The 24,274-nt window shown below is 44.9% G+C and overlaps 1 protein-coding gene and 1 non-coding gene across 3 annotated transcripts; both read right to left on the bottom strand.

The window, feature by feature from the left end:
* Positions 1-2,189: 2,189 nt before the first annotated feature.
* ATP5MC1 (ATP synthase membrane subunit c locus 1) lies at positions 2,190-4,992 on the bottom strand. 2 transcript variants are annotated; one of them, XM_026513081.3, is made up of 5 exons: positions 4,920-4,992; positions 4,314-4,361; positions 3,432-3,509; positions 2,764-2,942; positions 2,190-2,407 (listed from the first exon to the last, which is right to left on the bottom strand). In XM_026513081.3, the coding sequence occupies exons 2-5, from the start codon at positions 4,350-4,352 to the stop codon at positions 2,293-2,295; spliced, it is 411 nt and encodes a 136-aa protein (XP_026368866.1). In that variant the 5' UTR covers positions 4,353-4,361; positions 4,920-4,992; the 3' UTR covers positions 2,190-2,292. The 2 variants fall into 2 exon arrangements, with proteins under 2 accessions (XP_026368866.1, XP_026368865.1); XM_026513080.3 differs by having other exon boundaries at positions 4,850-4,951.
* Positions 4,993-5,865: 873 nt separating this feature from the next.
* Positions 5,866-6,057, bottom strand: LOC113265722 (U2 spliceosomal RNA). Its single transcript, XR_003320127.2, has one exon. It is a non-coding gene; the product is annotated as a U2 spliceosomal RNA (small nuclear RNA).
* Between the last annotated feature and the right edge of the window lie 18,217 nt (positions 6,058-24,274).

The following is a 24,274-nucleotide window of genomic DNA, read 5'->3' as shown; positions in this document are numbered from 1 at the left end:
GTTCAACTTGAGTTTTCCGTTCTTTCTTTGATCTTCAGATTCCCGGGCTCGGCTTCAGGTTCTACCGCTGGCTTGCTGTGGACAGCCTGGGGAGCATGCCTTAGGGTAGACAAGCAGCAGATTATGGTAGACCAGTAGTTCTGAATTGGGAGTGATTTTGCCCCCAGCCAGGAGACATGTGGTGTTTGGCAATTGGTTGTCACAACTCGGGGGTTTGGAGGTGGCTACCCACATCCAGCGTGTAGAGGCCAGGGATACTGCCTGAGGCCATACGAGGCACAGGACAACCTACCACAATGGATTATCTGGTCCCAGATGTGCCGAGGTTGAAAAACCCTGTGGTACGAGACCATGATTGTTGAATGAATGTCAGATGGACTTGGGACTGGAATCGTTGGCCTGCTGTGTGCTATTGGGCACGTCAGGGAACTTGTGTGAAGCTTAGGTGAGTCAGCACAGTGGTAAGAACACGGTTCTGGAGTTTGAATTCCAGTTTTACTAATCAGCTGTGTGACCTTCCGAGGTTGCCTCACCTCTCTGGGCCTCTATTTCCTCGACTATAAAATGACCTATTTCATAGGGATGTTGGAAGCTATTCACAGAGAATGCTTAGCATTGTGCCTGACCCACAAGCGCTCAAATGTTAGCTGAGGTTATTACCACACTGGATTCCTTGCTTTTCCTTATCCACAGCACATAGTTTTTATGCCCACATATTCGATGTGGGACACTGTTCAAGGTTCCCACTTTCTTAACACCCCAAACTCCTTAAGGGCAGGATCTTAGATTTCTTTGCCTTCCCCAAGACTTCCAGGAGGATGCACAGCACCTAAATACTTGTGGACTACCCTTACGTTGCACGTAAATTCAGTCCACTCTTATTAACTCACATTTTTGGTGTTTTTTTTTTTAAAGATTTTTTATTTATTTATTCGACAGAGATAGAGACAGCCAGCGAGAGAGGGAATACAAGCAGGGGGAGTGGGAGAGGAAGAAGCAGGCCCATAGTGGAAGAGCCTGATGTGGGGCTCGATCCCATAACGCCGGGATCACGCCCTGAGCCGAAGGCAGACGCCCAACCGCTGTGCCACCCAGGCGCCCCAGCACATTTTTGGTGTTTTAACCCTCTTTGCTAGCTGCCCTTCAGCTGGATAGAAATACTCTTGGTTTCACTATTTCACAGAAGTTTTGAAGTTGAGGTGTAAGGTTTTCACAAAACGGGTCCCACTCTTAGTCCTTTTGAGACAGATCGTGTTAACCAGCCCCTCTGTGTTCGCTGTCATGGTTTGCTCGTGCCAGGGCTGAGAGAAGCAGCGGCTGGGGATGTTATCAGCCTAGCCCCCTCTTCCCTGGGTTATCAGTTGCACGTGAGCCAAGCTGGGGAAGCCTGCGGGGCACAGAACGGGACCGCGAGGAAGATGCTGGGCAAGGCTCTCTAAGCAATTCGCTAGTTGGTTCAACCAAAACAAACTCACCCTTTTTATCCCCAGCAAGGCTAAGATTGTAAATTCTCTAAGAACAGGAACTGTACCTCATCTGCTTTATTCTAGAACATTTAGACACTCTAGGAAAGTGTCTTTCATTCTTTCATCTAAGAATGAAAATGAAACTTACAAGTGGGGCTAAATGCAGGCAGATGGAGGCCCGCCTCCATTTCCAACTGGCTACAGCACTTGTTTGGGACTGTTTCCCTGTTTGTGCCACCTTACTCGTGGAGCCATCGCGAAAACAGATGGGACAGCACAGCAATTAACGGGTTAAGCTGGCCTGCGGTGGAATCTCCGATTCTTCCACTTCCCAGCTCTGTGATGTGGGACAAGTTATTTTGCTGCCCTAAGCCTGGGTCTCCTCATTTGCAAAACAGGTACAAACCATTGTACTCCTAGGTCATAAGGTTGTTGAAATAACAAATGTAAAACAGAGCTTGGTGCAAATTAAGCCCCTCAAAAATGGCATGTTATTATATTAAATTCAAAGGGAAAAAAAAGCACCAATTATCATTACTTGGACAAATCCCTGCTCCCTCTGGGAAATAAAGGGAACCTTCCATGTTCTCAGGTCATGGCGGTGCTGCTTCTCAGCCCCGGTGTTGCTTCTCAACCCATGGCTGGCCCATTCCCACTTCCCTTGTCCCACCTTTCCACCAAGGCCCTCCGCAGGGGCAAAGGACAGAGGCGCAGGCATATGAGTTTAGAGAAACGTTGTGTTTAATGGTAAAGCTTAGCATACTCCAGCACCAGGCATGGCCTGAAGTCGAAGCAGCAGGGACAGGTAGGTGACCCTCACGGAACCTCACATGGCGAAGAGGATGAGGAAGGCGACCATCAAACAGAAGAGCCCCATGGCCTCGGACAGGGCAAAGCCCAGAATGGCATAGGAGAAGAGCTGCTGCTTGAGAGATGGGTTCCTGCCAGGGACAGAGACCGATGCCAGCCGGGGGACAGGAAGGGGTGAGGGCATGGGTGGTGGAGGACATGGGTAGGTTAGGTCAATTGGGGAGGGGCGGCGGGGGCAGTGGGTGCTGAAACTGGGAGAGGGCCTAACCTACATATATCCTAGCGATTTGGACAGGTAAGCAGAATACCAACACGGTTAAGTTTAAGTGAGTCAGGTTGGAAACATTTAAATAATGATCCAGAGATCACTGGAGAAAACTAGAGGTCGATGAAATCAGTCCCAAGCTAGTGGGAGCTCCTGCTGAGGCTTCTCCCAAAGGGGGTGGAATTTATGGTGGGAGATGCTCTAGGCCACCCCCAAACTTACCTGGCATAGCCAATGATCAAGCTGCCAAACACTGTTCCAATGCCAGCCCCTGAACCAGCCACACCAACTGTGGCAGCCCCAGCGCCAATAAACTTGGCTGCTGTGTCAATGTCCCGGGAGACAACACTGGTCTGGAACTCCCGTCGGGCCACCTGGAGCGGGGAGCTGCTGCAGGATGGCTAGAGAGGCAAGTAGGGAAGGAGAGGTAGTGAGGCATAAGGACAGGTGGCTGACTCCCATCCCCTCTCACCCGACCCACCTGGGCTCTGAAACTGTTGGCAAATTGCCAGGCAGGTACAGCTGCTCAGACTGCAGAGCATGCTGGGAATTAGTCCTCGGGCCCAATTTCAGACAGAGCCAGGGAAATTTTGTGGGTTAGGGAAACCTCGCTTTTGCACTTTTCACCTACAACGTTCACCTTGGGATACTTAGAGCTATTAAAGCACCACAGATTCTCTAACTGTCCTCCCTCTTTGGCCTACAGGCCACTATCTTGAAGAACCCTTCCCTAGGGAAATTCATTAACTAATTTTTAAGATTTTTAAGTAATCTCTACACCCGAAGTGGAGCTCGAGCTTACAACTCCGTGATCGAGAGTCGCACGGTCTACCGACTCAGCCAGCCAGGCGTCCCTGCGGAAATTTACAGGAGGGCCCACGTTCCTTTACCTGTTTAGCTGGGATCTCTGGCCTACTCAAGAGGGAGGCAGACACAGGCCTGATTAGATCCCTGGTACAACAGCGGATCTGTCAAATCAGAAAGACACATTCCTCCAAATCAAGAAAGGGAAACAGGAAAACCTAGATGCAATGCTGAACTTCTGTCAAAAATAACAAGATTATAAACAGAAAAAAGCCCCATGTGTTTCAAGGTCAATTAATGCATTCCTGTTCCTACCAGACAGGCCTGCACCAGAGACAGCTGTCCAAGACCCAGGTGTAGTTAGCAGTGGTGACTTTCCCATTTAAACCCAGGTATCAAAGTTCATTTCTACGGGCACAGCCCTTATCAGTATCCCAGAATGGCAGAACCCACACTAACATCAAACCAGGTACAGGACAGGTTTGTTCCCAGATCACCCAAAGAATCAGAAGGGGGAAATCATATTTGGTTAGAGTGTACTCACTGTTACACACCCTGAATGCACTGGGCCAGTAAGCCTGGTGAGGCTCCTCCAACAACCATCTAAGCACAGCCCCCTGTAACCTGGCTTTCTTGAGACATGTCAACATAATGCAGACGTTCTCAAACATGGCTGAACATTGGAATCACCTGGAGAGCTCTAGCCAAGCTTGAGAATGACTGCCTTCAGTGGGCTGTCTGGCTCCGGCCATGCCAGACTGGGTGTAAAGATCATATCCAGACTCTGATCACATTGCAAAGCCCAGAAATCTTGGTTTACAGGTCTGAATAAACAGGGGTTAATTGCATCACTACAACCTCCCCAAAGAGCCAACATCGTCTGGACGCCAAGCTCCTCTCAGTTCATTCATTAAACATGGATAGCTCCCACATCTGGCACTACAGACCACCCCGGAGCCGCAGCTTACCAGAGCCGGAGAAATGAGTAGTGCCCCGGTGGTCTGCATTGTCTCAGTCTGCAGAGGGGGGGGAAAAAAGATTCATTCACAGCCTAGTCGTTTGCTTAGAGCGGCGACCTTCGGTCGTCCCCTTCACCCCGCCCGCCCTCCCTGGACCACGTTCTTCCTTGCACCGTGCCCCAGCTGAGGAGGGCATTAGAGGTCAGAGGGACAGCGCGAAAGGGTCTGCAAAGGAAGGTCACGGAGATCTTCAGTAGAGGAAGGAGGCCCAAACCCCAGGAAGGAAATGTTGCTAAAGAGGATGGTCTCCAGGGACGACTTTTGGAGGTAGATACTGGGTCGGTGCCGGGCAGAGTCCTGCCCATTTTACACAGCTGTCCTCGACCCGCCTCAATGGGGACAGTTAATCGCGCACTACCGTTGGTAATTAACATTAATTGTTAAGGATATAGGCACCCATCGCTTCTCCCGGCCCTGGGGACAAATGCCCCTCCACACAGCCCAGCCCACACCCCTGACGAACGCTGGCTTCCGCCCCGAGTCACCTGCACTCCCACTGCCCCGCCGTCCCTACTCCGACCACAGTTCTTGCCCCGCTCAAGGTGACTGACTCACCTCCCGGCTTTAGCTCTAGGTCTCAGCGCTCAGCTCCCCCACCCACGTGTCCCGGGGTCCCCCCACTCTCATTGGCCGCAATTCCCCCGCACCCTCATTGGCTGACGTCCTCAAGTCCTCCTTTCTTATTGGCTTTCCGCAGCTTCTTCCTCTCTCTCCACAGGAGCTTCGTGGCAGTTCCCGCCTCCATGCGGGTGAAGGCGGGGTTTTCCTCCGAAATCTGGCTTCCGATTGGTCGATCCCTGAAATGCTCAACCATAGAGTCGGCGGGGCTCAGAGGTTCCAGAACCTCCAGCACAAAATGGCGGCCAAGGTGGAAGCTGTAGAAAAAGGCGTGGGAGAGATGACCGGACGTCTTACGCAGACAGACACATGACCTTGGACCTGCGCCTTCATTCGGGCGCGTAGGCCTTCTGGCACGTTGTATGTCGGGATTTGTAGTCGGGTCGGAGGCTCCAAGGACGGCTGAGATCCCGCGAGACGTTCCTCCCGAGGCCGGGAGAGCCAACGCCTTTGCAGCAATTCGCGCCCTCGTGATTCGTGGAAGCCTTCCTTCCGCCTTGGAGAATAAAGGCCGCCCGCTGGCCTTGAAAGTTAACTAGTGGGCGAGCACGGCTTTGTGGGCTTCAGCCAGTTCAGCAGCCCTGGATTACCAGCCAGACTCTTTTTTTTTTTTTAAGTATTTTTTTTTTTTTGTATTGTGAAAAACAAATTCTAAGGATAAAACACTTAATACTCCTGAGAAAAACGAGCGAAGGATAGGAACAGGCAGTCCGCTAAAGAATAAATAGAAATTAAAGGAAAGAATGTTTAACTTCGCTAATCAAAAAAATAGAAATTTAAGCGTGTCATTTGGCATTTATCGAAAGAGCAGAATTCTTTTTTTTTTTTTTTCCTCTTTTCTCTTCCTTTCCCCCCTTTCTTTTGGGCAACCTTTATTCCCCCAAGGGGGTGCACCTCTCCTGCAAGTACTGCAATTACCAGGTCGATGAGTGGAGTGGACGGGGCAAGCTCCTAGTCCAACTCCCTGCTCCAAAAATCCATTTAATATCTTGTCCTCGGATAGAGGACGTATCAGATATTAAACTGATAAGAACAGATACTACCCTTGATCTTAGCTAGAAGGCCTAAAAACGATCAGAATTCTTCTTAGTGTGAGCCAGGCACTATCCTATAGTATTGCCGGTGAACAGATGAGTTAGGAAATCTTTACAGGAATAAAACAAAATATTAATAGTTAATTCTGGATAGTGTAGTAAGGTTGATTTATATTTTTATGAGTCTATAATAATAGAAAAAGATGAAAAATTATACTAATCTGGAAGGTTAGACCTCTGGACTCTTGAAAAATATTTTTAAGATGGAGATGTAGGCTATCCTGCCAGCATGATATAATGGAGTGTGGAGTTTTGAGATAACATAGACTTCCCCGAGTTCCTATCATGGCTCTACCATATAACTAGATATGCATATCTCTGAGATTACCAAATCTCTCTTGGCTTTAGTGTTATAAACTACCATTGGTTGAGGCCTCATCCTATGGCAAGCATTGTGTTAAGTTCCTTCAACTCGTCCATGATTTAATCCTTAGAACAACACTTTAAGTAGGTATTATTATCCCCATTTGACAGATTACCACATTTCACAGAACATCTTTCTCCAGTTTGACATATTCGGCTAAGAGGTAAAGTCAGTATTGGAACCCAAGTGTGTCTGGGTCCAAAGCAGAAGCTCTTAACCTAACGGCTAAGGAGGTTCTTGGGCCTCCTAACGCCAGGAACATGTAAAACAGGGTTAATACTACTTGCCTTATAGAAATATAAAATAAAATACATGCAAGGCATAGGCTAGTGGTTGGTGAATATTCTCTTTCTGTTCCTACTCTTAAGAAAAGTTATATTTTCATGACGCCTGGGTGGCTCCGTTGGTTAAGCGTCTGCCTTTAGCACGGGTCATGATCCCAGGGTGCTGGGATCGAGCCCCACATCAGGCTCCTTGCTCAGCGGGGAGTTTGCTTCTCCCTCTCCCTCTGCCTGCTGCTCCCCCTGTTTATGCTGTCTCTCTCTCTGTCAAATAAAAAAATAAAATCTTAAAAAAAAGAAAAAAGAAAAAAAAGAAAAGTTATATTTTCACATGGATTATCTCTTTGTCTATGTGTATTAATTTTTTTTCACATACAGATTTGTCATATAGCTCTACTCCTAGCATACACTCAAAGTTGTCAAGTTTATCCTGTGACCTACTGGAATTCAGGCCATTCAATGTGAATTTTGGAGTCAAACTAGCAGGTTTCAACTCCTGGCACTGCCACTTACTACTGTGTGATTTGGGGCAAGGCTCTTAATCTCTTTAAGACTCAGTCTTCATCGATAAAAGGGAAATATTCCTTTTTCAACAGGATTGTTATAAGGAGGAAATGAGAGAGTATATGTGGAGGTGGTCTTTTAATTATTGAAATGAAAAGTACTAGTAAATCAGGAGTGGGTGTGAAGTAAAAGGTAGTTGGGAAACCTCAAATCTGGACCCAGCATCTTGGGGTGAGACAAGCTCTCTTGGAGGAGGCTGAAAAACTGTGGGATCTCAGAGGATTGCTGTGTAGGCAGAAATGCTATTGAGGAAGGTGGCAAAGAGCAAGCTTGTGGCTAATAAGCCAGGAGGGCTCTCTTTCCAAAGGCATTTCTGATTCTTCAAAACCCTCCTTTCCCACCTAGGGTTTTATTGCAAGATGTCTTTCTTCCTTCAAGCCCAGTTCCTCACTAGGAATTCAGTTCAACAAACATTTCTTTCTTTCTTTTTCTTTTTCTTTCTTTCTTTCTTTCTTTCTTTCTTTCTTTCTTTCTTTCTTTCTTTCTTTCTTTTTTAAATATTTTATTTATTTATTTGACAGAGAGAGAGACAGCCAGTGAGAGAGGGAACACAAGCAGGGGGAGTGGGAGAGGAAGAAGCAGGCTCCCAGCGGAGGAGCCCGATGGGGGCTGGATCCCAGGACTCTGGAATCACGCCCTGAGGGGAAGGCAGACACTTAACGACTGAGCCACTCAGGCGCCCCTCAACAAACATTTCTGAGCACAGATGAATAACACCAGTTTCTACCCCAAACCAGCTCAAAACTAGCAGGAAAATAATTATGCAAACAAATCATTAAAACTAATCATCTTACTGGGCACCACAAGAAAACTATCTACAAAATACAAAGAAGGGACAGACTAACTTCATCTGGAGAGAACCAAGGAAGGCCTTTTTGGGGAAAAAAAAAATTCTGGGCTGAGTTTTAAGGATAAATATAAGTTAGCTAGATATGTCAGGGGAGAGGGTGAGAAAGGATGAGGCTATTCCAGGCAGAGTGAAAACCATGTATAAAAACACAGGAGAGTTGGTGCGTCCAATCTTAGACCAGTCAGCCATGGCCAGCACACGGCTGTCCTGTGACTGCTACACTTCCATTTCCAGCAATATGGCTAAATTAAATATTCTGAAAGTCCTCCTGCCGCAGCACCTAAAGATGCTACCTAAAGATAAAATATAACAAATACATTTTTAAATGCATGGCCTTGTTTTTGACAACTAAAATAAAATATGTTCTCTATTATATTAAATTACCAATTTTCCACAGTCCGAAAAAACACCTCCTCTACTAAATGACCCAGCTGGTGATGATATATTCTGGAACAACAATAGTAACAAATATAAAAGGAAGGACTTTTTTGGGGGAGGGGGGATGGGGAGAAATGACTCATGGTGATAAATGCTAGCTTTTAAATGCATAGCTGGGCTCAAAAGAAAATAAGGAAAGTCCTTAGGGACCTGAAACAAAGAAAGAACATAAAACCAGAGCAGTAACATGTAATATCAAACTGAAGCAACCACGGCTGGGAATATGGTGCGATAGAGAAAGGAGTGTCAGTCACAGGAATTAAGTGGCTTGAGTTTTAATCCTCCAGGAGGATGGAAGGGTTTGGGGCCTGTGTGAGAAAGGGAGTTGGAATTGAAATTTCCAAATAAAGCTAAGATCCTCAAAAGGCTATACCCTTTGAAGGGTGGACTTCAAAAAAAAATTCCATCCACAGGGAGGTAACAAGGAAGCTTATCACCTATTCCTGGCTCTGAATGAAACACACACACACACACACATACACACACACACAACTTTCCTAAGAATTTGTAACTATAGGATTATATTTTATGTTGATTTTGAATTCAAATCTATACCCTGTTGGGCACCTGGCTGGCTCAGTTGGTACAGCATGTAACTCTTAATCTTGGGGTTGAGAGTTTAAGCCCCATGTTGGGCATTGGGATTATTTAAATAAATAAATAAAGCCACATTAAAGAGAAAAATCTATACCCTGTTGTCCAGGAATGTCAAGATAAGGAATTGGCATTAAAAGTGGTTCTGCGGGGCGCCTGGGTAGCTTAGTCGGTTAAGTGGCTGCCTTGGCTCAGGTCATGATTTCAGGGTCCTGAGATCAAGCCCCACATCAGGCTGCCTGCTTAGCGGGATGCCTGCTTCTTCCTCTCCCTCTGCAGCTCCCCCTGCTTGTGCTCTCTCACTCTCTCTGTCAAATAAATGAATACAATCTTAAAGAAAAAAAAAGTGGTTCTGGACGAGGGATGCCCTTGTGCTGAAACAGTGTGAATCTCCTCCTCTCGACCCATGCAGCAGTCCCACAATAACAGAAATAATCCACAATGAGCAAAGATGAGCAAACACAGCAAATAGCAAGAATTTCAGACAACACAATTTTTCAGATGAAAATTCAACTATAAAAGAGGCAGTAAAGGTATAGGTTCTAAAGTCCCACTGCCTGGATTCTAGTCCAAGTGCTCTACTTACTATTCAGGTGACCTTGGGTAAGTTGATTAGCTTCTCTGTGCCTCCATTGCCTGATACAGGGCTGTTATGAAAATGAAATGAATTAGTATAGAATGGTGCTTGGCACATAGTGTTACTGATGCATTTGTTATTATTTATTTATTTATTTTTAAAGATTTTATTTATTTATTTTTAAAGATTTTATTTATTTATTTGACAGAGAGAGTGAGAGAGCACAAGCAGGGGGAGCAGCAGAGGGAAAGGGAGAAGCAGGCTCCCCACTGAGCAGGGAGCCTGATGCAGGGCTCCATCCCAGGACGCTGGGATCATGACCTGAGCTGAAGGCAGACGCTTAACCAACTGAGTCACTCAGGCACCCCACATTTGTTATTATTTAAAATTGGATAAGTTTACAGGGTTCCTGGGTGGCTCAGTTGGTTAAGCGTCTGCCTTTGGCTTGGGTCATGATCCTAGGGTCTTGGGATTGAGGCCCGTGTCAGGCTCCCTGCTCAATGGGGAACCTGCTTCTCTCTCTGCCTGCTGCTCCCCCTGCTTGTGCTCTCTCTCTGACAAATAAATAAATAAAATCTAAAAAAAAAAAATAAATAAAGGTGGAGGCAATGAGTAGCTATTCATGGGTGATGAAGATGAGAGAATGAAAGAAATTAAAGACTCTGTGGTTTCTAGCCTAAACAGCGGGGATGATGGATCTGCCATCAAATGGGATGAGTCTTGACTGTGATTAGAGCACGTTGTGTTTTTGTTTTTGTTTTTCGAAAGTGGGATTAGGATTTCAATCTCGCCATATGAAGTTTGAGGTAACTGTTAGACATTCAAGTGAGGATGATAAGTAGGCTTTTGAATATGTGAGTCTGGGGTCCTGGAGAAGTCTGGATTTGAAATATAGATCTGGGAGTCATCAGTTAATAGTTGGCATTTAACATTTTGAGACTGGGTGAGATCATGAAAGAAAGAGTGCATCACATCTAAACACATCATAGCCAAACTGCGAGAAGACCTAGACAAAGAGAGAATCTTGAAAGCAGCAAGAGAAAAAGCAACTCATCACAGGGCAAGAGATCCTCAGTAAGATTTACAGCTAATTTCTCACCAGAAACTATGGAGGCCAGAAGACAGTGGGATGACATATTCAAGTGCTGAAAGAAAAGGACTGTTAGCCAAGAATTCTATATCTAGCAAAACTATCCTTCAAAAACTATAGTAGAAATTAATCACTAGCAGAACTGAGCTACAAGAGATATTAAAAGGAGTCCTTCAGGCTGAAACAATAGGACACTAGACAGTAACTCAAATCCACATGAAGAAAATAGAGAGTACTAGTGGGGCGCCTGGGTGGCACAGCGGTTAAGCGTCTGCCTTCGGCTCAGGGCGTGATCCTGGCGTTATGGGATCGAGCCCCACATCAGGCTCCTCCGCTATGAGCCTGCTTCTTCCTCTCCCACTCCCCATGCTTGTGTTCCCTCTCTCACTGGCTGTCTCTATCTCTGTCGAATGAATAAATAAAATCTTTAAAAAAAAAAAAAAGAAAATAGAGAGTACTAGCAAATGTAAACACACAGGTAAATATAAAAGACAATATAATGTGTTTTTGTTTGTAACTTTTTTCTCTAATATCTGATTTAAAAGACAATTACATAAAGAGATAATTATAAAGCTGTGTTAATGGGGTTTATAATATCTAAAGACATAATCTGTATAATAATAGTACAAAGGAGAGTGGGGGAATTAAGCTATATTGGACTAAAGTTTTTGTATACTGTTGAAATTAAGTTAGTATTAATCTGAAGTAGATTGTTTTAAGTTAAGCTGCTAATTGAAATCCCTACAGCAGCCATTAAGTAATAACTCAAAAAAATAACTCAGTAAAAGAAACAAGAGAATTAAAATGACATACTAGAAATATCTATTTGACACAAAAGAAAAAATTCACAAGTGTGTGGAAATTAAATAACATGGTCCTAGATAACCAATGGGTCAAAGAAGAACCATGAGGGAAATTAGAAAATACTTTAAGCTAAATGAAAATGAAAACACATGTACCAAGCTTTATAGGATGCAGATAAAGCTGTGCTTAGGGTAAATTTATAGCTGTTAACACCTGTATTAAAAAAGAGGGATGGGGGCGCCTGGGTGGCACAGTCGTTAAGTGTCTGCCTTCGGCTCAGGGCGTGATCCCGGCGTTCCGGGATCGAGCCCCGCATCAGGCTCCTCCACTGGTAGCCTGCTTCGTCCTCTCCCACTCCCCCTGCTTGTGTTCCCTCTCTCGCTGGCTGTCTCTATCTCTGTCAAATAAATAAATAAAATCTTTAAAAAAAAAAAAAGAGGGATGATCTCAAATCAATAACCCACTCTTCCACCTTAAGAAACGAGAAAAAGAGGAGAAAACTAAACCCAGAGCAAGCAGAAGAGAGGAAATAATAAAGATAACATGAAAATAAATGAAATAGGGGCGCCTGGGTGGCACAGCAGTTAAGCGCCTGCCTTCGGCTCAGGGCGTGATCCCGGCGTTATGGGATCGAGCCCCACATCAGGCTCTTCAGCTATGAGCCTGCTTCTTCCTCTCCCACTCCCCCTGCTTGTGTTCCCTCTCTCGCTGGCTGTCTCTATCTCTGTCTAATAAATAAATAAAATCTTTAAAAAAAAAAAGAAAAGAAATGAAATGAAATAGAAAATAGATGGTAGAGAAAATCAACAAAACTAAAAGTTGATTCTTTGACAAAATTAACTATATATTTATTTTATTTTTTTTAAAGATTTTATTTATTTATTTGTAAGAGAGAGAGGGGGGCACAAGCAGAGGGAGAAACAGGCTCCCTGCTGAACAAGGAGCCCAATGTGGGACTCAATCCCAGGATCCTGGGATCATGACCCGAGCCAAAGGCAGATGCTTAACGAAGTGAGTCACCCAGGCGTCCCCAAGATTAACTATATTGACAAACCTTTAGGTAGACTAACCAAGAAAACCAGAAGACTCAAATTACTAAAATTAGGAGTGAAAGAGGAAATATCACCACTGACTTTATAGAAATAAAATGGATTATAAGGGAATACTATGAACAATTATATTCCCACAAATTAGATAAGTTAGATGACATGGACAAATTCCTAGGAAGACACAAACCATTGAAACTGACTTAAGAAGAAATAGAAAATCTCAGGGCACCTGGCTGGCTCAATCAGAAGAGTATGCGACTCTTGATCTTGGGGTCATGAGTTCAAGTCCCACACTGGATGTAGAGATTAATAAACAATTTTTAAAAACTTCAAAAAGGAAGAAATAGAAAATCTCAACAGATATATAACAAATAAAGAGATTGAATCAGTAATAGAAAAAAACTTCTGAAAAGAAAAGCCCAGGTCCAGATGGCTTCACCCATGAATTCTATCAAACACTTAATGAAGAGCTAACATCAGTCCTTTACAAACTCTTAAAAAAATAGAAAAGCGTAGGAGGCAGCACTTCTCAACTCAGTCTATGAAACCTGTAGTACCCTGCTACCAAAATCAGATAATAAGATCACAAGAAAACTACAGGCCAAATATCCTTTATGAATATGAATGCAAGAGCCCTCAACAAAATACTAGCAAACCAAATCCAGCAACATATACAAAGGATTATATGCCATGACTGAATGGGATTTATCTCAGGAATGCAAGGTGGGTTTAACATACAAAAACAATTAATGTAATACAACATGTTAATATAATAAAGAGCAAAAACCCCATGACCATCTCCATAAATACAGAAAAAAGCATTGACAAAATGCAACATACTTTCATGATAAAAGCATTCAATAAACTAGGAATAGAAGGGGATTTTTGCAATAGGGATTCAATATAATCCCTATCAAAATCCCAGCTGGCTTCTTTGCAGAAATTGTGGAGCTACGGGGCGCCTGGGTGGCTCAGTTGGTTAAACGTCTGCCTTTGGCTCAGGTCGTGATCCCAAGGTCCTGGGAGGGAGCCCTGAGTTGGGCTCCCCGCTCAGTGGGGAGCCTGCTTCTCCCTCTGCCCCTGCTCCTGCTCGTGCTCTCTCTCTCTCTCTTGCTCTGCACTCTCTCTCTCAAATAAATAAATAAAATCTTTTTAAAAACCCAAGAAATTGAGGAGCTGCTGCTAAAATTCAAATGAAAATTCAAGGCACCCCTAACAGCAAAAAGAGTCTTGAAAAAGAAGGACAAAGTTGGAAGACTCATACCTTCCAATTTCAAGACTTACTACAGTACTCAGGACAGTGTGGTGCTAACATAAGGAGAGATGACAGACTAACGTAAAAGAAGTAAGAGTACAGAAATAAATCCTTACATTTATAGTCAACTCATTTGCAACAAGGGTTCTTTATTTTTTTATTTTTTTAAAGATTTTATTTATTTATGTGACAGAGAGATAGCCAGCGAGAGAGGGAACACAGCAGGGGAGTGGGAGAGGAAGAAGCAGGCTCCCAGCAGAGGAGCCTGATGTGGGACTCGATCCCCGAACGCCGGGATCACACCCTGAGCCGAAGGCAGACGCTTAACGACTGCGCTGCCCAGGCGCCCCGCAACAAGGGTTCTAAGACAGCTCAATGGAGGAAAGAATACTAGTGTCAACAAATGGTTCTGGGGAAACTGGATATCCACATGCAGAAGGATAAACCTGGATCCCTACCTCACACCAGGTACAAAGGCTAGTTCAAAATGCGCGACGGACCTAAACATAAGAGCTAAAACTATAATACTGTTAGAGGAAAAATAGGTATAAATCTTCCTGACCTTGGATTAGGCTATATTTCCTTAGATATGACACCAAAAGCACAAGTGACAAAAGAAAAAAATAGATAAATTGGACATAATTAACATTAAAGCCTTTTGTGTTTCAAAGGATACCATCAAGACAGTGAGAGGGCAACCCACATGATGCAAGAAAAATTTTGCAAATCATATATTTAGTAAGGGACTTATGTCTAAAATATATGAAGAACTCTTGTAACTCAGTAAAAAAAACAAAAAATAAAAAACAAAAAACAAAAGAACAAACACAATTTAAAAATAGGCAAAAGATCTGAAGCGGCATTTCCCCTTCAAAAATACAGAAATGGCCAGGGGCACCTTGGTGGCTCAGTCAGTTAAGCCTCTGTCTTCGGCTCAGGTCATGAGCCCAGGGTCCTGGGATTGAGTCCCACGGGCTCCTTGCTCAGCGGGGAGCCTGCCTCTCCCTCTGCCTGCCACTCCCCCTGCTTGTGCTCTCTCTCTCTCTCTCTGACAGATGAATAAATAAAATCTTAAAAAAATGTATATGCAAGTGGCCAATAAGCACATGAAAAGATGATCAGTTCTTAGCTATTGGGGAAATGCAAATCAAAGCTGCAATGAAAAAAAAACAAAACTCTGCAATGAGATACCACCTCCCACCCACGAGGATGGCTATACTCAAAAAAAACAAACAATAACCATTGTTGGTGAAGACATGGAGAAGTCAGCACATTCACGCACTACTGGTAGGGATGTAAAATGGTGCAGCCACTTTGGAAAATAGTTTGGCAGTTTCTCCCAATGTTCAACACAGAATTACCATATAACTTAGCAATTCCATTTCAGGTGTACACCCAGAAATGAAAGAGGAATGAAACTGTATGTCTCTAGAAAAACTTGTACACAAATGTTCATAGCAGCTGTACTTGTAATAGCCATAAAATGGAAATAACACACAGTTCCATCAACCGACAAATGAATAAACAAAATGCGGCGTATCCATACCACGGAACAGTGTTTGGTCATAAAAAGGACCGAAGTACTAATAAATTTTACAACCCGGAGGAACCTTGAAAACATTATGCTTAGTGACAGGAGCCAGATGCAAAGTCGCATATCGTGTGATTCCATTTATATGGCATTTGTGCAGAATAGGCAAATTATAGAGACAGAGATATTACCAGTTGCCAAGGGCTGGAGGGGGAAGTGGGAGTGACTGTTAAGGGGTTTGGTGTTTCTGTTTCTGGTGTGTGTGTGTGTGTGTGTGTGTGTGTTTAAGATTTTATTTATTTATTTGAGATCGAGAGCACGAGCAGGGAGCAGAGGGAGAGGGAGAGCAGTCTCCCCGCTGAGCAGGGAGCCCGACGTGGGGCTCGATCCCAGGACCCTAAGATCATGACCTGAGCCGAAGGCAGATACTTAACTGACTGAGCCACCCAGGCGCCCCGAGATGAAAAATTTCTGATTTGGAAAGGCAGCGATGATTAACTGATTAAAAAAAAGGTTATAAAATAGTATACACAGTATGATCTCATGTTGATTAAAAAACCCATACATGAAAACATATATATGGGTCTACAAGATCCAGGTATTACTGGAGTACCAAATTATTAACATTGGTACTCTCAATGTGGTTAGAATATGATGTTTCCATTTTATTGTTTTTGCTTACCTACATTTTCTAATTTTTTTTTTTAAAGATTTTATTTATTTGACAGGACAGAGACAGCCAGCGAGAGAGGGAACACAAGCAGGGGGAGTGGAAGAGGAAGCAGCAGGCTCATAGCGGAGGAGCCTGATGTGGGGCTCGATTCCATAACGCCAGGATCATGCCCTGAGCCGAAGGCAGATGCTTAACCGCTGTGCCACCCAGGCGCCCATACATTTTCTAATTTTCTGCAATGCTCGTGTGTGTCTTTTGAAATAACAGCAGGTTATTTAAAAACATAATCCTGAACAAAAAGTACTGAAAAAACTCTGCAATGAGATACCATGAGAAAATAAGGGAATGGGGAGAGAGGACTAATAAATACCCTTTTGAGGAATTTTGCTGGAAAGGGAACAGAAACAAGACAGTAGCTAGTGGAGGAAGTGAGACCGAATGAATTTTTCTTTAAGACAGAATATTAGCAGCATGACTTTATGATGATTGGAATAAACCATCAGAGATGCAAAACACTGATAATAAAGGAGAGAAGGGAGGACTTCTGAAGCAATGTTCTTAAGTGGCCAAGAGGAGCTGGCCTTAGGTGACTATATTAATATCAGGCACACTATCCTTTAAAGCGAAAAGCACTACTATAGACAAGAGGCTCATCTATACATTAATAAAGGGTTCAAGTCATAAAGAAACTACATTCTAAACTGTATGCATCTAATAATAGGCATGTAATGTGCACGCTGACAGAATTATAAGGAGAAATTCAGAAATTATCAGCATGGTGGGAGATTTAATACATCTCTGTTTGTCATAGGCGGATCTAGCAGACCAGTAATTAACTAGGGTATAGAAGATTCGAGAGGCACAATTAAATACCTTCATTTATTGAATTTACAGAGAACTCTGCACTCCGTCATTAGAGAGTATGCATTCTTCTCGAGCACACATGGAACACTTATAAAAACTGACCACTTACTGAGCCACAAAATAAGCTTCAATGAATACCAAAGAATCAATATCACACAGACCACATTCGCAGACCACAATGCAATTACATAAGAAATCAAGACGTTAAAATCTATGCATTTAGACATTAAAAAAAAAAACCACCCTTTCAAATATGACTTGGAGTCATACCAAGAATTGAGGGGCTGTCTCTGCAAAAGGGTAAGTGATGAGTCCTGACCAAGCAGACACGTCAAAAGGTCTCCATATTTTCTAGGCCTTGTTGTCTAGTTCATGTGTGCACATGTGTGCAAACACACACACACACACACACACACACACACACACACACACACCTTTCTCCTAATACAGCCCAAGATGAGCCCACTAAGCAGGACCCGATCATTTCAAGGACACCTACAACTCATCTTCCCAAAGTTAAAATTATCCACGGCCAGCTAGTTTCCAGAGGACCATGATGGGGTGGCCATTCCCCAAGTACATAACCTACGAACGTCTCGTAGCTCAGGCTCAATCTCACCTCAGGATGGCTCCACATCGCTCTGTCATCTACGGACTAAGCAGTAAGTATGACGTCCACCTGCCCCACCCTCGGCTCATGTCAGGGCCAAGGGCAGGCCACCCCAAGATGGCCACTTTGGCATGAAGATTATTCTGAAGACAACGGAGACCCTTTGAGCTCAAGAGAAACTTTTGTCTCTCCCTTAACTGCATAGAAGAGTCTAAACCGGAGGATCTTTCCAGAATAAGGGTTATTGCAGAGGTGAATATTATCCGAGTAACCCATTTGTATGGCAGGACACCCCTTTGTTCACCAAACATTGACCCTTTCCACCCTCCTGTGAATTGCATTCCTTCCCTCTGAAGTCCCAGACCCTTACCTCTTCCCTTAGTTTAGAATGACATGTAGACCTCATTTTGCCTGACTGTCTTTGGAAGTTTCATGTCTATGTGGATTCCCCAGTCATATGCTATTAAACTTGACTTTCTCCTGTTAATCTGTCTCATGTCAATTTGGTTCTTAGCCCAGCTAGAGGGACCCTTGCAGGGGACAGGAGTTCTTGCTCCCTGACGTTCACGTGGGCTTCCTGCCATGCAGCAAAGCTCTTCTGGTGCAAGTGTCAGAACAGACTCACGGACACCTGGTTCCTTTGTGCAGGTGTAGTACCAAGTCCTCTTGGAGCACCTGGGTTTATTGTATTTCATTTTATCCACAGCTTACACCTTCATCAGTCGTTATCTTTGCACAAACTTCTTCCATTTCCAGTCTGGTTCCTCCCTCTCATGATTTAAAAAATGTCAGATGAGGGGCCCAGGTGGCTCAGTGGGTTAAGCATCTGCCTTTGGCTCAGGTCATGATCTCAGGGTCCTGGGATCGAGCCCCACGTCAGGCTCCCTGCTCAGCGGGGAGCCTGCTTCTTCCTCTCCCTCTGCCTGCTGTTCCCCCTGCATGTGCTCTCCCTGTCTGTCAAATAAATAAATAAATAAAGTAAAATAATAAAAAAATGCCAGATGGTACAATCCATGTCTAAATCAGTTTTGCAACTCCCAGCATGTTGCTGATGAGACCCACTCATCTATTTTTTTGAAAATTTTTTATTGTGTTAAAATACAAGTAACATAAAATTTACCATCTTAGCCATTTTTTTAGTCCACTCCCTTCCTCCATCTTAACCAATTTTTAAAAGATTTATTTATTTTAGAGAGAGAGAGCGAGAGCGAGTACACATGAGCATGGCGAGGGGCAGAGGGAGAGGAAATTTTAAGCAGACTCCACACGGAGCGTGGAGCCTGATGCGGGACTTTATCCCAGGACAGCGAGATCAGGACCTGAGCCAATACCAAGAGCCAGACGCTTAAGCGACTGCACCACCCACGTGCACCTCCATCTCAACCATTTTTAAGTGCACAGATCAGTGCTATTAAATACATTCACATTGTTGTGCGACCATCACTAGTGTTTATCTCATTTTATTGAATTTTCCCTGACACATATATTCCTAAACATCCATGTTCACAGTAGCGTCAGTTATAAGGTACATTTCCCTCTATACTACCGACCATAACAAAATCCCAATTCTAGTTCTGATTAGAAGGACCTACCATTAATCATTACTCATATACAGTAGTGGGAACGAAAAAAGAACAAAAGGAAGGACGATCATAATAGCTACCCTTAAGCAAAGCGTTTAGTGGGGAGGCTCTATGAAAGCACCGTACTTGGCCGTTGGTCTAGAGGCTGTGCTGTATCTTGCTGAACACGTCCATACGGGTAACTGACAGAACAGCAGATCTCACGGGTGCCGTGTCGTGTCACTAAGTCTCTGGAGAGTGGAGTGCATTCCTTGGTTCCTATGACCTACCTGCTTGGAGGACTGCTCTTGTACAACCAGCATCCTTCAAGGCTGTCCCAAAGAAGACCAGTGGGTAGGGTCTCCTACAGGGAGTTGTGACGATTGTGCCACTCATTTCCTGCTATTGCTGTTGCCCTTTTTATGGGGTTTGGGATGGAGTCTTCCAGCAACATTGGTTTAAGAAAATCTCTGGCCTCTGTTTGCCAGCATTATATAGATATTTTTCTGGTGTTACAATTCCCATAAAACCTTGCTGGCCTGAGCATTTTGGGGGGGGGGGCGAGGGTGTCTCTACTATATAGCGCAAACCGGAAACCTCACCTTTCTTCGATAATTCCCAGGCCCTGTAGAGTCAGAACCTCGCTTGGCTAGGGTGCTCTGCTCAATTCCTCTTCAAGGAAGGGTCTTAGCCCCTGAGTACGAATGGTGCGTAATGGGGGGCGGAAGTGTCTAAGGGGAGCATTTCTCCGCTAATGAGCCCAGAGGTTAATTAACCCTGTACTTGTGCACTCCACAGCGGTCCGAGGTCTTTTAAAAGGGAGGCAATTTCACATTTGTCCAGCAGAGGGAGCTCAATGGAAGATACTTTGGAGAGAACTGAGGTTTGGTTTTGGGGGTTTTGTTTCTGTTTTTTTTTTTTTTCTTTTTGAAGATTTTATTTATTTATTTATTTATTTATTTATTTATTTATTTATTTATTTATTTATTTATTTATTTATTTATTTATTTATTTATTTATTTAACAGAGAGAGAGAGAGAGAGAGAGAGAGCCAGCGAGAGAGGGAACACAAGCAGGGGGAGTGGAAGAGGGAGAAGCAGGCTTCCTGCTGAGCAGGGAGCCCGATGACGCAGGGATCATGACCTGAGCCAAAGGCAGACGCTTAACGACTGAGCTACCCAGGCACCCCCTTTTTCCTGTTTTTTAAGCAAAGCTGGTGGGATGTCTGGATGGCTTGGTGGGTTGAGCATCTGCCTTCGGCTCCTGTCATGATCCCGGGGTCCTGGGATCGAGCCCTACACTGGGATCCCTGCTCAGCGGGGAGCCTGCTTTTCCCTCTGCCTGCTGCTCCCCCCTGCTTGTGCTCTCTCTATCATCAATCAATCAATCAATCAAATATTAAAGAAAAAAAAAAGCTGGTTTCTCTGACACCTTACATTCCATCCCCAGGAAACCATGCTGGTTCTGCCTCTAGACTACATTCAGGGTCTGGCCACTTGTCCACACCTCCATAAGTGTGGGGTTACTGCTCTGGCCCCAGCCCCTGCCAGTTTCTTATCTGGATCATTGCAGAGAATGCCTAACGCTTGCTCTGCTTTTCCTGGCATCATATCATCTCTCCTCCTCCCACCCAGCAGCCAGAGAGATCCTTTTAAGATCTACATACATCATGTCACGCCTTTGCTCAAAATCTTTCAGAACGAAAGCTGAAGTCTTTAAACCCCATCCCTCTTATCCCCCAATGCCTGCCTGACCACACCTACGCCTCGCCCCCCAGGGCTCCCCTCCTGTTGCTTGAACACCCAGGCATGTTCTTGCTCTTCCCCTTTATGTCCATGGAGCTCACGCCTCGTTTTTTATTTTTGCTTTTTCCATGTCTTTGCTCAAAGCTTGCCTTTTCCATGAATCTTGCCCTGACCTCCCTATTTAAAATTGCAACCACCACCTTCCACACTCCCCAAACTCCTTCCCTAGCTCTATTATTTCCTCTCTAGCGCTTAGGACCTTTTAAAAATTTATTTATTTATTTATTTATTTATTTATTTGAAAGAGAGGAGGGGGAGGGGCCGAGGGAGGAAGAATTCCAAGCAGACTCCCCGCTGGGCACAGAGCCCAACCCCAGGACCCTGAGATCAGGACCTGAGCCGAAATCCAGAGTCTGAGCCGCTCAGGGGCTCCTTAGCACCTTGTGACATGCTGCTCTGTTCTGACTGTAACAGATGCAATTGTTTGTTATGTTTACTGTCTCTCATCTTTCACCCTCGTGCAGTTTGAGGTCCTCAAGGACAGGGACGTTTGCCTGTGTTGTTCACTGTGCTGTGCAAAGGAAAACCAACAGGCCCAGAATGGCGTTACCTGGGCCGGGCCAAGTCACCAAACTCAATCTAATTGCAGCTTCAACCTCCCCCAGAAAGGTCACTCAGGAATTTTCTGATAAGCCCCAATGAGGTCGTGTGTGCATAGGTATTCTCCAACCCCCAAAGGAGGATGAGGTCATGTGCATAAGACATTCTGCCCTCCCTGCTAAGGGCAAGTGACCTTACCTTCCATCTTGTACAGCTCCTTGGAGTGGCCCTCTCCTGGCTCGCTGGGATGCTGCCACAATTATGAATCTTTAGATTAGTTTAGATTAGAGCTTCCAACTTACTTGGTTCATTTTTGTTTTTTAACAGTGCTCAGGGCAGTACCTGGCTCACAGCAGGGGCTCAGTGAATATGTGTGGAGGGGATTCTTCAATACCCTCATTCCCACAGCTAAGATCTTACAGTGTTCTAATCAATGCTCCGATCAACGCTCGAATCAATGCTCTAACTTCATTCTTGGGTGTGGAGGTGGCATAGAGAATCTGCAAGTCAAGGCTCATTTTTTTTAAGTTTATTTATTTTTAGTAATCTCTACACCCAACGTCGGGCTTGAACTCACCACCCAGAGATCAAGAGTCGCACGCTCTTCCCGCTGAGCCGGTCAGATGCTCCTCAAGGCTTGTTCTTATCTGGATCGCAGCAATCACAGGTAGGCTACCCTGGGTTTTAACCATCTTTTGTCAACGGGGTCATTGCTGGATAACAGATTGTCTTTGGTTGCACCCTACGGAAGCCCGTAGCCATGCCCCACACATCCTGCTTGCTGTAAAGTCACCGGAAGCCTCGGTCTCAGAGGACGTGTGAGCTGAGCACATAAGACATCAGGGAAGCACTTCACCACCCACTTCACTACCCCATGGCAAGGACTGCCACCTCCCTTTCTGTGGTCCCGTGTCCTCCTTACACTCATCCCCCCCCCACCACGCAGCCAAAGGTTCTCCCAGGCTTCATTATGTGAGAAATGGGGGAAACATTCTCATGTCTATATCATTTAGGTCTCCTTGGTCACAAGTAACAGACTCCAAGGCAATTTATTAAAACATTGGGAGGATTTTTTTTTTAAGATTTTATTTATTTATTTGACAGAGATAGAGACAGCAGGGAGAGAGGGAACACAAGCAGGGGGAGTGGGAGAGGAAGAAGCAGGCTCCCAGCGGAGGAGCCTGATGTGGGGCTCGATCCCATGACGCCAGGATCACACCCTGAGCCGAAGGCAGACGCTTAACCGCTGTGCCACCCAGGCGCCCCAACATTGGGAGGATTATTATAAAGATACAGAGGTGTTTCACAGGGAGCAAAAGCGGGGCCTTACCTTTCATAAAACCCCAGACGTTTCTCCTTATACAATGGGTAGCCCAGTTGCGACAGAATTACTTCTTTTCTTCCCTCAAGAGTGTTATTTATTAAAGGACCTTTTTTGGTTTGATGGCCTTACCAATGATCACGTCTTCCTCTTCTTCCTTCTTAATCGCCCACCTGTTTGGACCAGGTGTTCCTTCTCCATGGTGTTATGTGCGTCAGAAGGGGGCTCCATCCCAAGCCCGGGGCAGAGCCTGAAGTAAATCGTGGCAGTTCCACTTCCCTGGTTGTTGACTGGCTTAGTAATGGGCAAGTATTGGGGTCACTAGGGCAGAGCCTGAGGCAGGGATGCTTGCGCAAGTGATTGATGAACCGATTGCCCCGAGGAAATGAGGGAAGCAGGGAAAAGGGAAGGGAGGATGTGGTCTTATTTGGAGATTAGCTTCAATCTGAGTACATGGTGGGCTTTGGAGTGTGAAATGAGCCACATAGTTGCTCCCATCTTGGAACCAGGGGCTAACCTTTCGTACCTCCTTCCTCTCCCCATCAGTCGTCACTGGCTGCAGGCTCCCCTGAAGGAGGGGCAGTTTTGGTGGTGGTGGTGGAAACGCCATAGCAAGGTGGCTTTGGTCACAGTTGCAAGACTTTGGAGTTGCAGACAGCTGTGAGTCCTTACCAATCCACCCTCAGTAAAATCCTCAGCACAGCAAAGGGGATTTGAGTGAGACACCAATGGCGTCCATTACAGGATGGGACTAGGGTGACCAACCATCTCAGTATTCCTGGGACTGTCTTTGTTTTAGCCTGAAAATCCCACATCTCAGACAATCTCTCAGTCCCAAGCAAACCAGGATGGTTGGTCCCTCTACATGGAACCCAAGTTTGGCCAATGATCTCTAGGGGGACGTCTGCCAGGGGGTTTCTGAGAAAGAGATACAGAATGGGTAAACGATCCTTTTTCTTACTCTGGATACTGTTGCCTGGATTTATGCCTGGAATTGTTGTGGTTGCCTGGCAGTCAAGAGAGTCTTCAGGCAAAGTTGACACCATGAAGGGGTGATTAATAGTTACTCCACCTAGAAATCTGGGATGGAGGGTGAACTGAGGTCTTCTGGGTGATCTCAGTATTAGATCACTGTCAAATGGTGGGCCTGTCTTCCCTTCATGAAACACGCAGTGGGAAACAGTGAATGAAGGAGCTCAAAAGAGCAATGGCGTGTGGAAAAAACAGGCAGTAATCAACCTTATGTGTCCCAATTGTACTGTATGGGGGGGGGGTGTCTTCCCATCCTAAGCCTTAGAAAAGAGGGTGTTTAACATGGACGCCCCCTCTGCCCCAGCTTTCTCTGTGCCCTTCCCCCACCTCCCCCGGCACCTTTTCCCTCTATAGGGGCTAAGGATGGGCTGCCCAAGATGGGCCACTTTGACAT

This window comes from Ursus arctos, unplaced genomic scaffold (assembly GCF_023065955.2).
Source record: "Ursus arctos isolate Adak ecotype North America unplaced genomic scaffold, UrsArc2.0 scaffold_24, whole genome shotgun sequence".
In the NCBI taxonomy this organism is placed as follows: Eukaryota; Metazoa; Chordata; class Mammalia; order Carnivora; family Ursidae; genus Ursus; species Ursus arctos.
This window is presented reverse-complemented; position numbering and strand designations above follow the sequence as displayed.

Excerpts from the sequence above, each read along its gene's own strand:
- ATP5MC1 (XM_026513081.3), bottom strand. The coding sequence starts at position 4,352 with ATGCAGACCACCGGGGCACTACTCATTTCTCCGGCTCTG. Across the intron at positions 3,510-4,313 it reads TACTCATTTCTCCGGCTCTG|ATCCGCTGTTGTACCAGGGA; the intron begins GTAAGCTGCGGC and ends CTGATTTGACAG. Across the intron at positions 2,408-2,763 it reads TTGATCATTGGCTATGCCAG|GAACCCATCTCTCAAGCAGC; the intron begins GTAAGTTTGGGG and ends TGTCCCTGGCAG.